Source organism: Larimichthys crocea, chromosome VII (assembly GCF_000972845.2).
Source record: "Larimichthys crocea isolate SSNF chromosome VII, L_crocea_2.0, whole genome shotgun sequence".
Lineage (NCBI taxonomy): Eukaryota > Metazoa > Chordata > Actinopteri > Sciaenidae > Larimichthys > Larimichthys crocea.
Window position 1 is genome coordinate 28,706,750 of NC_040017.1, and position 13,898 is coordinate 28,720,647.

The 13,898-nt window shown below is 42.1% G+C and overlaps 3 protein-coding genes across 3 annotated transcripts; all 3 read right to left on the reverse strand.

Moving 5' to 3' along the window:
• Nucleotides 1-148: 148 nt before the first annotated feature.
• LOC104936914 (P2Y purinoceptor 14) lies at nucleotides 149-6,027 on the reverse strand. The gene is made up of 4 exons (XM_027280743.1): nucleotides 5,976-6,027; nucleotides 4,214-4,361; nucleotides 3,841-4,097; nucleotides 149-1,606 (listed from the first exon to the last, which is right to left on the reverse strand). Exons 2-4 carry the CDS (start codon nucleotides 4,346-4,348, stop codon nucleotides 895-897), a joined length of 1,104 nt encoding a protein of 367 aa, XP_027136544.1. The 5' UTR covers nucleotides 4,349-4,361; nucleotides 5,976-6,027; the 3' UTR covers nucleotides 149-894.
• Nucleotides 6,028-8,155: 2,128 nt separating this feature from the next.
• Nucleotides 8,156-9,780, reverse strand: LOC104939771 (P2Y purinoceptor 14). The gene is made up of 3 exons (XM_027280767.1): nucleotides 9,646-9,780; nucleotides 9,270-9,529; nucleotides 8,156-8,961 (listed from the first exon to the last, which is right to left on the reverse strand). The coding sequence occupies exons 1-3, from the start codon at nucleotides 9,778-9,780 to the stop codon at nucleotides 8,268-8,270; spliced, it is 1,089 nt and encodes a 362-aa protein (XP_027136568.1). The 3' UTR covers nucleotides 8,156-8,267.
• A 1,543-nt stretch (nucleotides 9,781-11,323) lies between these two features.
• Nucleotides 11,324-13,784, reverse strand: LOC113746141 (P2Y purinoceptor 14-like). The gene is made up of 3 exons (XM_027280768.1): nucleotides 13,650-13,784; nucleotides 13,274-13,533; nucleotides 11,324-12,965 (listed from the first exon to the last, which is right to left on the reverse strand). The coding sequence occupies exons 1-3, from the start codon at nucleotides 13,782-13,784 to the stop codon at nucleotides 12,272-12,274; spliced, it is 1,089 nt and encodes a 362-aa protein (XP_027136569.1). The 3' UTR covers nucleotides 11,324-12,271.
• Nucleotides 13,785-13,898: the final 114 nt, after the last annotated feature.

The following is a 13,898-nucleotide window of genomic DNA, read 5'->3' on the forward strand; positions in this document are numbered from 1 at the left end:
AAAAAACTGGCAGCTGTGGTTGCCAGTTTACCGTAATAAATACGGTATAACTTTTTCTAATTTTACAGTAAAAGTATGTCAGTACTGATGATTTCATGTATGCAGTAAAAAAGTAATATTTCAAAGCCTTTACGTATACGGCATTTTAATGGAATAAAGTCATGTATTTCTGTTAATCATACAGTGAGTTTGGACAATGACACTAAATCATACTTCAACTTTCTCACATGTTCAAAATACTTTAATAAAACCAATATCAACAACATTAATAAAATAATATATGTAATTCTGATGTAACAAACACAATATATACAATAAAATCATGCATTTAACATGTGTTTCTGAATATTTAATATATTAATGTAATGACGTATATTGCACACATACACATTTAGACATAAACATGTCAACAAAAACAGAAATATTTGACCCTCTTAGATTTGAATTCATATATTTCCTCTAAAGCTCGTTGTTGTTGTTGCAGATGTTCCAGGAACTATTTTGAATATCAGTGTGTATTGAAAGGTAAAGCCAAGTCTGATATTTACATAACTAAAACCACATAACTTGTTTCAAACAGGTTTTATTTGTTGTCAGCTCGGGGACGAGTTCCTGGAAACATATTTGTGCTGCGGTACAGGATAATCAGGACAGTTTACACGTACTGATGTGAACTGAAGACCTGCAGAGTTATCAACAGATCATGCAGACACACTCAGCAAACAATGATGTTTATAAGTCATGAAACACTACATGAGGTCCTTCAAACTAAACTGTATCTGCTTCCTCTGCACGGTCCGCTGAAGTCCAAGACTAAATAATCCAACTGCGAGTCTGTAAGAAGCCTGAAGACTTTCTGTGAAGTCATGGGTGTTGGTGTCGGTTAGCCTCAAGCTACAGAACGCCGGTCTGCTTTGACGTCGTGCTGAGCGACGTCTTCCTCTTGATTCTGTTGGTGCTCTGCCCGATGCTACTCCTCCTTTCGTTGTTTCCTCCATGAGTTAAGGTCTGTGTGGTGCTGAACGCCCTCTTCAGGCCCAGCTGGGCCCTGAAGGCCTTGCAGAAGATGAAATAGATGAAAGGGTCCAGACAGACGTTGAGAACCGACACCACAATGGTCAGCTCCTTCAGGTAGAAGAACACCTGGTCAGCTCCTTCAGTCCTCTTCAGGAAAGCGTAGGGAAGCCGAACCAGGTGGTAAGGTACAAAGCAAACGCAGAAGACGCTGACCAGCACCAACATGTTCCTGCGCGACCTGGCGAGCTTCTTGTTGCTGGGGGACGCTGGCTGCTTCTGCTGTGCCAGCGACAGCCTGCGGGAGGTGCTGTAGTAGAAGAAGACCAGGGAGACGAGGACGAACAGGAAGATGACAGCCGAGCCGCAGTGGACGAGTTTGTAGAACAGGCTGAGCTGTTTACTGTGCAGGACTTCACAGCTTCCTGTGTTGTTGGGGATGTGGGTCACATTTTCCTGGGTGAAGACTGACAGGGTGATGTAGGTGCTCATCGTGGCCAAGAGGAAACCCCAGGTCACCGTGGAGATGATGTGGGTGGCTCGCACCGTCCGCAGGATGTGAGTTCCTAAAGGATGGATGATCTTCATATATCTGGAGAGAGGAGAACCAGGAGTCAGTCTATTGATATCTACAACGCCCAGGATTATGTTCAATGGTAATGAAACTCCTCCTGATCTTAGCACTGGGTGCATCCAAATACAACTCAAGTTGACGTTCAAGTACTCAAAAATGGACATGAAGAAAAAGATTAGTTTAAGATTGCGTTGATGGTCGTAGGAGCCGTTGTTAAGCAACACGAAGTCTACCTCTAGCAGGAAGCCAGGACGACCACAGCTCTGAAGTAGCTATGCCTGTCAGACTGATTTAATCTTAGACTTGCGCGCTCTATATCTGATAACTGTTAAAACCTGTGGTGAGAGTTTCACATCCTTACACTGTTGAATTCATAATCAGCACATCAGCTAGAGCGAGGCGGAACATGGCGGAAAGAATGCGGGACATAGGCTAGGTGTTGACATTTGCTTCACGTGTCGTTGACAAGTCGAAAGTGAGCATCATTAGCCTGCAGTAACAGGTTCATGAAGCCCAGGGACGACACTAAAGATGTCGAGAAGGGCATCAAGAATAAATGGCAAGCCCTTTGGGAGCAGCTTCTGCACTGTGTGTGCAAGGCGTGTCATGTATGGATCTAATGGCAAAGGTGCTGTCTCGGCACAAGTTAGACCCTCGTCATAAAGCAGCTGTCCGTGGCATCAAACATGCATCACGTTTGTCGGTGGCCGACATTGACAGATCGTGTGTTGGATTTAAAAATACACGACTGTAGGCCTGGTATGCAAAGAGCAAAGTGCTAATATGGCAGATAGCCTAAGTGACAATATAGTTAATAGATAGTATTATTCTTTCAAATAATGTGTATATGTATAATAATGTATATATGAATATGCGCCACATACATACTCCCCCACCCCCCCAAAAAAGTTCAGAGATCTGCTGCCTGCTAACCACAGGGTTTGTCTGCATGCCAACATGCAGAGTGAACGCAGATTTGTCTCTTTTGTTTGGTCTTTATCTGAACATCTTACCTCGACTGCAGCTTTTTGTATCTGAGAAACTTTCAAAGCTCTGAACTGCTACAGAAAACCACATCGTACCCCGTGTCTCTGTTTAATTGACTGAAATCACAACGTGGAACGAATCTTTGCAAAGAACGTTTCTGGTCTTTAAAATCAAGGTCAACCAACCAACCAACCAACCAACCAACCAACCAACCAACCAACTCCTGGGCGGCATCACTTACTAAAAAATCAGTCAGCCTTCCAATAAAATGCCCCTGTGGTCCCCTGACCTCAATAAAATGTATTTACACTGAGACTCCTTTAACCACATTTAGTTTAACATAACACCCACTCAAACTGCTTCACGTTTACTGACTGGAATTTATATACTGGTATTTGTGAGATATGTGTGGACAGAGCTGAGCTGTTTCCCCGGTATCACACTGAAAATTAAACTTTAAGCAAGAAAGAAATTAAAAATAATTTTCCATAATCAAATACTCCAAGCTGTTCTTTGAAACACTGAGCCTTCTCTTCACAATAGACCCTTTTCAACCATTAGCTCTGATTCATGAATGATTCCATCCAAGTCAATGAAGAGTCACTGTCGGCTTTATTCACTTGTTGTGTTGTTGCAGTGTAGCAGGTCCCTGAGGTGCAGCTAACTGCTGCCAGGTGACTTCAGCTATGTAGAGCACACCTGTCAGACTTGTCTGCTTTGATTTCTTTCATTCACGCCACATCTCGCACACACTGCACGTTAAACTCATGCACACGCACACTGTCTGTACTGAACATGAACTTCATCTCATCTTTTGTTTAGTTTGTAGTTAAGTTTGTTCGAGTTGTTAAACAATAAATTACTTAATAATTCATGTAAAGCGTTGCATAACGACCTGCTAATGTCTTTTTCGGGTTCTTTGGTTCCATGCTGGTGTAAAGGGGCCTAAACGTGAACACAACCCTCTGTACAACCATACTAACCCATACAAATAGTCATCTTTGTCCAGATCTGAGTACAGAAGCCATTGCTGAAGCCTCCTCCTCAGACTAGACCTTTTTCCCTTCCAAGTAATCAAGGCTGCATCACCAACAGAGGCCAGACACTGGGAGTTTCGGTCGATACCTTAAAGGTCAAGATTACCCAGCACTGAAACTGAGCCAACTCTTCACAAAATACAAGTCAAAGGAAAAAAACTCTTACAACCACACTGAACTTGATACCAACCAACAACAAGCTCTACTTTCCCTCCAGTCCAGTCCTACCTGTTAGCTGCGATGTAGCCCATGAACAGGATGCTGGCGTACATGTTCAGGTAGAAGGCGGAGGCACCAAAGTTGCAGTAGAATCGTAAGATGGGGACAGAGCGGCTGGCATGGTGAGCTATTCGGATGGGGAGGCAGAGGCTGATCAGGAAGTCGCAGCTGCCAGGTTCTAGGTAGATGGTCACACTTCTGGACATCATCTGCTGAGACTGGCAGAAGTAAACCTTCAGGGTGAAACCATTGAGGATCAAACCAACCTACAGAGGAAACAGAGACAAGACAGGAAGTGGATTTACAACGTTTACAGGATTTGATGTGACAGTTGGGGTTAGCTCTTTAAGACAGACAGAGAATGTGAACATTTGAGACTCACCACAAACATCAGACTGTAGATCACCATGAAGAAGACATGGCCTGAGGTGTCCACCTGTTCACAGGGAGTCGAATTGTTGGATACTGAGGACTGGTTGAAGGACGGGGTCACTCCCACTCCTCTAAGGTCACCCATGTTTCTGGATGTTCTGAGAGAGTTGAACCCAAACAATGATCTTTGAAATGTTAGAAAACAGTTTGAACATCATCTGTCTGCATACAGGAATTAGTTAAAGCTGAAAGGGAAGTGACAGGTCATCACAACAGCAGCAGAAATAATCTCAACATCTACACTTAATGTAGACCACAGTCCGAGTCATCAGCTCCAGTAAACATTAATCATCTGATGTGTAACAAAAGTTTGTGCACGATGGAGCTGAAAAGTCGATGCATCGATCAAATCAAATAATCAATGAAGCTTTTCAATACTACATTCAATTCAACAATCCAGATGAAAGATGAAATGATGAACACGAACACTGTGGTCAGCTGTCAGACTGTGGCGGCGATACACATGCAAGTTCTCAGAATCGGGAAGTAAACAGCTGCAAACTGTGCACAAACTGATGCTCTGATAGTTTGTGGTGTTTGATTTTTTACATGTTGTTATTAATAATGCATCACGTCACGTGTCATTGCTCAGCCCCAAGAACATCAGCAGTGTTTTTATATCTGCACAGTGCACTTTCTTTTCACAGTAAATCTCAGACTGATTTTTAGTCCTTGGCGCTAATTTGCAAAAATACCAGTTTCATGTAATTTTAGCTGCTTTAAATGGTGAATTGTGTTTCCCATCAGTACAGGGTCCACTGTCCTTGATCAGAACCTTAAAGTCATTTAAAATTCATGTCATTATATCTAGTTTAATTCTGTAGCCTAACCGTCTGCTCTTTTATTCACCATTAAGGCAATTTGAAAACATTTACCAGAAAATAAGGATCATTATGTTTTTGTTACCAGAATGAGACTTTTATATCGACAGATGCTGCTACATCCCACACATCAGAGTTTATGCTAAGCTGACTGATGATCTGACTCTGCAAGAGAGAAAATAACCGCATGTCTCAGAAATAACTGCTGCTAGTTCTTACTTTAACTTCACAAAAACATGTTTCATTATGTTTGGCTCTCTCACAGTTATGTTGCTGCTCGTGATTTACATCAGCAGTCATCATAATAATCAAACTGTTCCTCGGATAATCATTTTCAACAGGTGGGAGCTGTTCAGCGCTCACGATCAGGAGAACATTTATCTAATGAGAAGAAACATGGCTTAAATATTCATAATAATGTATCATATACTAGTGTGTCCCAACCTTTTTTGTTTTTTCAGGGTACGTTTCTCTAAACTTGCCATTTTTTGCAAAAATGTGAAAAACATTTTCACTTAAAATAGTAAAATTAACATTTTGAAAAGGAAAATCAAGTGTTTACATCTCATAGATCAGTAGTACGACTCAAGTACTCTCAGCTCCATGTACTTAAACTTTAAGCAGTAAAAGTACACACGCTGCATATAGAGAAAGTATATGCAGTAAACATACAGAAGTATTATTAGAGTATCTGTATTATTAATTAAGTAGGACGTTTACCTGTACATGACATACAACAGTACTCTACAGACCTGAGTATTTCTACATTGTTGTATACTGAACAAGTCAAATGTACAAAATGCTATAACTACTCTTATGTTCTAATCTCTAATGTATCTGAATACAAACTATGTCATACTAGAGCAGTAAAAGTACAAAGAATGGAGTTACCTGCAGCACACACCTGTCTGTCTGCCTGCCAGCCTGTCTGTGCGTCAGTCTGAACCTCTCATAAGAAATTTGACTATTTCACTTCCTTTTACGCAGCGTTCACACCAGGAAGGACTGAGGTGGAGGTGGAGCGCTGCAGAGTGACACTGATGTGGTTTGAAGGGAGCGGCGTGTCTCAAAGCTTTAAAACAGGACAGGAAATCTGCAACACCACAACTAAACAATAACTCCTCAAAAACTGATGAATTCAAGCGGGTTATGTCAGACAGAGCCAGGCTAACTGTTTCCCCCTGTTTCCAGTCTTTATGCTAAGCTAAGCTTCATATGTACTGGGCACACATGAGGGAGGTCGTAACTGTGAACTTGTTACATCAGTTTCTTTTGAAAGATGCTACATGAATAAACATACGCGCTGACATTATACATTTAAAAATCTTACTTTGATCACCCCTTCACAGCATAGAAACATTACGTGTAGTGGATAATGTAGCTGACAGACAGAAGTGTTCACTGTGGAGGTAATAAATGAAATTATAGTTGTGTGTAGTTCAGCTGTGTTTGAATGTTATTAAAAAGAGAAGAAGAGTGAATCAGCAGCAGAACGATGTCAGGAACAGGTTTCCTGTTTTTATCTGATGAGGAAGTTCATTACCTACCTGTATATGACACTGCATAGATTACTAATGTAGAACATAGTACTAATAAATAATAGTACTATAACAGGACTGTATGCAGGGCCGTTTCTTGTTATATGCAGACTGTGCAGCCACCAGGGGGCCCCCAAGCTGCAAGTTCAGCCAGGCAGACACCCTCACTTGTTGTGTGGAGCACTTATATGCTCATAGAAACATATACACTAAGACTAAAACTGAGCTGCTATGATAAGGAAGCTGTGATGGGATGAAAGACAACCACCCACCGTTCACTGAAGTGATGAGATTAACGGTAGGCACCATAAATAATTGCATCATGGCATCAAAATAATCGTAGATTATGTAGCTTTTGCTGATTTCTGTTGATCTTCTGGCCTCAAATGTTACCACAGTCACAGAAACAGATCCAGAATGGTGCTGAAGGGTTTGCAGCGTTGCATGTAAATGTTTCTTACTACCTGAAACATCAGCATTATTATTGTTTGCACATTAATAAAGATGCTGGACCATTGTGTTTGTAAGTAAGTTATTTATGTTTCTACTGTTTTGGATTCTTCAGGAACATGCTGCATCTGTTGCATTAATGTACTCCAGCCTGTTTTCCTTATGTAACAGACTGGTGCATCACCACACGTCGTCTGAAAAGGTTAAGAATCTACAAAATATGGGCCTCCAAATATGATCTTGCATAGGGTCTCCAAACAGCCCTGACTGTATGATGACTGTGTGTCTCTGTTGGGATCTTTCAATCCAAACTTCAGTTCGCTGCTCAGTCTCAGTGAATCTTAAAGTCCATGTTTGTCCTGCTGACGAGAATAAAACTGCAAACTTTATGAAAAATATTGCATCCCTCACCCACAGGTGTCCTTAATGACCCACAGGTGCCCCTAATGACCCACAGGTGCCCCTAATGACCCACAGGTGCCCTCGATGACCCACAGGTGTCCCTAATGACCCACAGGTGCCCTTGATGACCCACAGGTGCCCATGATGACCCACAGGTGTCCTCCACGGCTACATCAGTACTGTATCATAACACTGTATCATCACTTTATGATATTACTACGTCAGTACTGAATAAAACTGTAAACTTTCAATTCCAGTCAGTATACTTCATTGGCATGACTGTGACAAAGACAACATTGTCAAAGTGTGAAGTAATAATGAGATTTATTAAGAAAAAGAAAAATGTAAAATCCACAAAATCAGGGTATATCGGTGTATTTGTGTTAAAGTTGTTGGTGTATTTGTTTTTGTTACGTATTGAGGACCTTCACACACAAGACACTGACCTTATCAGGACCAGTCATCCTTATGGGGACCACTGACTTCTTCTTATGTGGAAAAACGTTGTTTAAGGTCCTGGTTAGGGTTAGTAAGTGTAAGTTGGTAATTATGGTTAAGGTTTGGGTTAGGCTGTCTGAAGTTAACTGAATGTCCTAACAAGGACACAGACTTGTGTATGTTTGTGTGTATCAGTATCTGGTCAGTGGAGGCATTGTGTGGTCGTGTATTTAGTTCCTACACTCATGGGTCAGCCAGAGTACAAGAGTCGAAGATACAACTACACGTCTGTTAGAAGCCTGAAGCCTGAACATCTTCAGTGACGTTGTAGGTGTTGGTGTCCGTTAGATGTAAGCTACAGGACTCCTGTTGTCGATTGCTGTTGATATTGTTGCCGCTCATCTCCTGTCCTGTTGCTCCTCCCCTCATTGTTGCCTTCATTCGTTGGGACCTGTGTGCTCCTGAATAACTTCGTCAGGCCCAGCTGGGCCCTGAAGGCCTTGCAGAAGATGAAATAGATGAGAGGGTCCAGACAGACGTTGAAAGCTGACACAATGATGGTCAACTCCTTCAGGTAGAACAACACCTGGCTCAATGAACATTGGCTCCTCAGGAAAATGTAGAGAGGGTAAACCAGGTGATAAGGGACAAAACAAACACAGAAGACGCTGACCAGCACCAACATGTTCCTGCGGGACTTGGCGAGCTTCTTGTTGCTGGAGGACGCTGGCTGCCTCTGCTGTGCCAGCGACAGCCTGCGGGAGGTGCTGTAGTAGAAGAAGACCAGGGAGACGAGGACGAACAGGAAGATGACAGAGGAGATGGGGTAGACAATTTTGAAAAACAGCTTGACCTCTTCACTGAACACTTTTTCACAGCTTGTTGCACTTTGAACAGAAGTCAACTCTTTGTTCTGCATAAGGAACAACAGGATGGTAAAGGTGCTCATTATGGTCAGGAGGAAAACCCAGGTTACTGTGGAGATGATGTGGGCAGGTCGCACTTTCTGCAAGATGTGAGTTCCTAAAGGATGGACGATCTTCAGATACCTGCAGAGAGGAGAGCCAGGTGTCAGATAACTGTGTGGCTGAGGACAGTAACATCTCACAGTGTCATAAACCTCCTACTATGATGAGGGATGATCTTTCCAGGTTACCATCACTATGACAGTCTCTCATCAACAGTGCAGTCCTAAAATCACTTACCAGGGAGTTCAGCAACTCACTTCACCTTCACCTATGTGACCCTAAAGCCTCACATGAGGACAGGTGGGTCAACAACTCACAGGTGTCCTTAATTACCGCTAAGCCAACAAAGCTGAACAAGCTGCTCTGCTTCTTCTTCAGTCCAGTCCTACCTGTTAGCTGCGATGTAGCCCATGAACATGATGCTGGCGTACATGTTCATATAGAAGGTGGCAACACGAAAGCTGCAGAAGACCTGGTGTATGTAGATGGAGCTGCTGACGTAGTCGGCTATTCGGATGGGGAGACAGAGGGTGATCAGGAAGTCGGCAGCTGCCAGGTTCTTCAGGTAGATGGTCATACTGCTGGTCGTCAGCTGCTGAGGTCGGCAGAAGTAAACCTTCAGGGTGAAACCATTGAGGATCAAACCAACCTACAGAGGAAACAGAGACAAGACAGGAAGTGGATTTACAACATTTACAGGATTTGATGTGACAGTTGGGGTTAGCTCTTTAAGACAGACAGAGAATGTGAACATTTGAGACTCACCACAAACATCAGACTGTAGATCACCATGAAGAAGACATGGCCTGAGGTGTCCACCTGTTCACAGGGAGTCGAATTGTTGGATACTGAGGACTGGTTGAAGGACGGTGTCACTCCCACTCCTCTAAGGTCACCCATGTTTCTGGATGTTCTGAGAGAGTTGAACCCAAACAATGATCTTTGAAATGTTATAAAACAGTTTGAACATCATCTGTCTGCATACAGGAATTGGTTAAAGCAGAAAGGGAAGTGACAGGTCATCACAGAAGCAGCAGAAATAACCTCAACATCTTCACTTAATGTAAACTAAAATAAACCACAGTTAACTGGAAGTCATCAGAGGTAGAGATTAAAATAATTACATTTTTGGTGCAGCTGCATCTACATGTCAAAATTTAGTTTAAAATGATTGTCTTAAAAATGCCACAGGTTTAGACAAATAAGTAGTAAGGAAGATGTCCTCACCTAATATGTCAAATATCTTCAAGTGCAATTTGTGGGACTAAACTGTTTCTACAAAACAACCAGTCAGTCACAAAGAACATCACATCATCAGCGAAGAAAATCACATTAAAAATACATATATTAACACCAACACCAGTGTTTTCCAAACGAGGGCAAAATACTTCTACTTCTACTGTACTTCCTCGACCAACGGTACTGTTTGTGACCACAGCAGGTAAATATAATTTCATATAGTTTTCTGTATGTGAATATTGTTGTAATTTACCGTACGTATAGGTCATAAAGTAACTGCTGTCCATTATTAGTCCAGTAAAAGTACAAAGATCAGAGTTATCTGCAGCACTCACCTCTCTGTGTGTCCGTGTGAATATGTGGTACGTGGTAAGAAATTCTTTGACTATATTCTGTACAGTGTTTGCGTAGATTGGGAGGTTCTACAAAAAGTGATGTGGTTTGAACTGCGATTTTATCAGAGCTTCCTGTCCAGGCGTTAAGAGATTAAAAATAACTGCAGTTGTCAAGAAATAATCCAGAACAGAACATAAAACAACAAATTATTTAGTTTTTGCACAAATTAAACAAACAACATGTAAATGAGCTTTTGAGCTAAATATATGATCTTTGAGTGCACAACAACCAGACAGTGACAAAGAACATCACATCATCAGTGAAGAAAATCACATTAAAAATACATATATTAACACCCACACCAGTGTTTTCCAAACAAGGGCAAAATACTTCTACTTCTACTGTACTTCCTCGACCAGTGCTACTGTTTGTAACCACAGCAGGTAAACAGACCTTAAATTTTCATCAGGTAACAAAAATCAAAATGCTACAGTTGCCAAGAAAGTCTGGATGAATGAAAATCAGTTTTGCACAGACTGAACAAACAACATGTTAAGAGCTTTTTGTTGCCTGTAAAAGAAATTTTAAAAAATGTATTTGTTATTGATCACAATAATAATAATCAGTAGTTCATGTTTTCATCATTCACACTACACTCCAGTGGTCACATGACATCATTACACTCCTGTCTATTGTAGAAGCAGTCACATGACTATGAAAAAGTTTCACGACAGTCAGATGTTTCAAGTGTGAAGGCAATCAGTACTGTATGATTGCACTACTGCATCTCTGTAACACTCTCTCATTTTCAGTTTCAGTCAGTATACTTCATTGGCATGAGTGTAACAAAGACAATGTTGCCAAAGTGTCAAATAATAATGAGATTTATTGCAATAAAGAAAAAGATATGATTCATAAAATCACAAAAACAAGAAACACTTGCTCTGTGTGTATGTATTACAGTTGTTGGCGTGTTTGTTTTTGTTACGTATTGGGGACCTTGAATACTACACACACTGAACTTCTCAGGACCAGTCGTCCTTATGGGGACCAATGACTTCTTCTAATGTGGAAAAAGGTTGTGTTCAAGATCCTGGTTAGGGTTAGTATGTGTAAGTGACAGTGTGATGTAAATTAAGGTGTGGATTGTGGTCAGGTTAGGATTTGTGTTAGGCTGTCCATGGTGAATAAAGTTAATTGAATGTCCTAACAAGGATAGCTACACAGACTTGTGTATGTTTGTGTGTATCAGTATCTGGTCAGTGGAGGCATTGTGTGGTCGTGTATTTAGTTCCTACACTCCATCACACAGTGAGTATCAGTCCTTTTAAGAGCAAAGAATTATTCAAAATTACCAAATAATTCAAACTTTTACAGAATTATAACAACAAAGAATCAATAAAGCAACATACAGTTCATATAATGTGATTATAAAAGCAAAATGAATCATTAAAATATTGAATAAACTGTATTATTTATAGACTGTGTGGTCAATGAGTGTGTACATAGTGAAATGGGTAAAGAGCCTGTGGTCACTATTTCAGCTGTCAGTGTAACACAATTTTTTGGAGATGCAACACATTATTTATAAAGTAACTTCATGCATGACACCACAGAAATGATTGGCTGCAGTTCTGCATGTTCAGAAAGATCCACATCAGGATGTGATGAGGTCGTTCAAACTGAACAGAATCTGCTGCCACCACATGTTTCAGCCAGAGTACAAGAGTCGAAGATACAACTACACGTCTGTTAGAAGCCTGAAGCCTGAACATCTTCAGTGACGTTGTAGGTGTTGGTGTCCGTTAGATGTAAGCTACAGGACTCCTGTTGTCGATTGCTGTTGATATTGTTGCCGCTCATCTCCTGTCCTGTTGCTCCTCCCCTCATTGTTGCCTTCATTCGTTGGGACCTGTGTGGTCCTGAATAACTTTGTCAGGCCCAGCTGGGCCCTGAAGGCCTTGCTGAAGATGAAATAGATGAGAGGGTCCAGACAGACGTTAAGAACTGACACCATGATGGTCAGCTCCTTCAGGTAGAACAACACCTGGCTCAATGAACATTGGCTCCTCAGGAAAGTGTAGGGAAGACGAACCAGGTGGTAAGGGACAAAACAAACACAGAAGACGCTGACCAGCACCAACATGTTCCTGCGGGACTTGGCGAGCTTCTTGTTGCTGGAGGACGCTGGCTGCCTCTGCTGTGCCAGCGACAGCCTGCGGGAGGTGCTGTAGTAGAAGAAGACCAGGGAGACGAGGACGAACAGGAAGATGACAGAGGAGATGGGGTAGACAATTTTGAAAAACAGGTTGACCTCTTCACTGAACACTTTTTCACAGCTTGTTGCACTTTGAACAGAAGTCAACTCTTTGTTCTGCATAAGGAACAACAGGATGGTAAAGGTGCTCATTATGGTCAGGAGGAAAACCCAGGTTACTGTGGAGATGATGTGGGCAGGTCGCACTTTCTGCAAGATGTGAGTTCCTAAAGGATGGACGATCTTCAGATACCTGCAGAGAGGAGAGCCAGGTGTCAGATAACTGTGTGGCTGAGGACAGTAACATCTCACAGTGTCATAAACCTCCTACTATGATGAGGGATGATCTTTCCAGGTTACCATCACTATGACAGTCTCTCATCAACAGTGCAGTCCTAAAATCACTTACCAGGGAGTTCAGCAACTCACTTCACCTTCACCTATGTGACCCTAAAGCCTCACATGAGGACAGGTGGGTCAACAACTCACAGGTGTCCTTAATTACCGCTAAGCCAACAAAGCTGAACAAGCTGCTCTGCTTCTTCTTCAGTCCAGTCCTACCTGTTAGCTGCGATGTAGCCCATGAACATGATGCTGGCGTACATGTTCATATAGAAGGTGGCAACACCAAAGCTGCAGAAGACCTGGTGTATGTAGATGGAGCTGCTGACGTAGTCGGCTATTCGGATGGGGAGACAGAGGGTGATCAGGAAGTCGGCAGCTGCCAGGTTCTTCAGGTAGATGGTCATACTGCTGGTCGTCAGCTGCTGAGGTCGGCAGAAGTAAACCTTCAGGGTGAAACCATTGAGGATCAAACCAACCTACAGAGGAAACAGAGACAAGACAGGAAGTGGATTTACAACATTTACAGGATTTGATGTGACAGTTGGGGTTAGCTCTTTAAGACAGACAGAGAATGTGAACATTTGAGACTCACCACAAACATCAGACTGTAGATCACCATGAAGAAGACATGGCCTGAGGTGTCCACCTGTTCACAGGGAGTCGAATTGTTGGATACTGAGGACTGGTTGAAGGACGGTGTCACTCCCACTCCTCTAAGGTCACCCATGTTTCTGGATGTTCTGAGAGAGTTGAACCCAAACAATGATCTTTGAAATGTTATAAAACAGTTTGAACATCATCTGTCTGCATACAGGAATTGGTTAAAGCAGAAAGGGAAGTG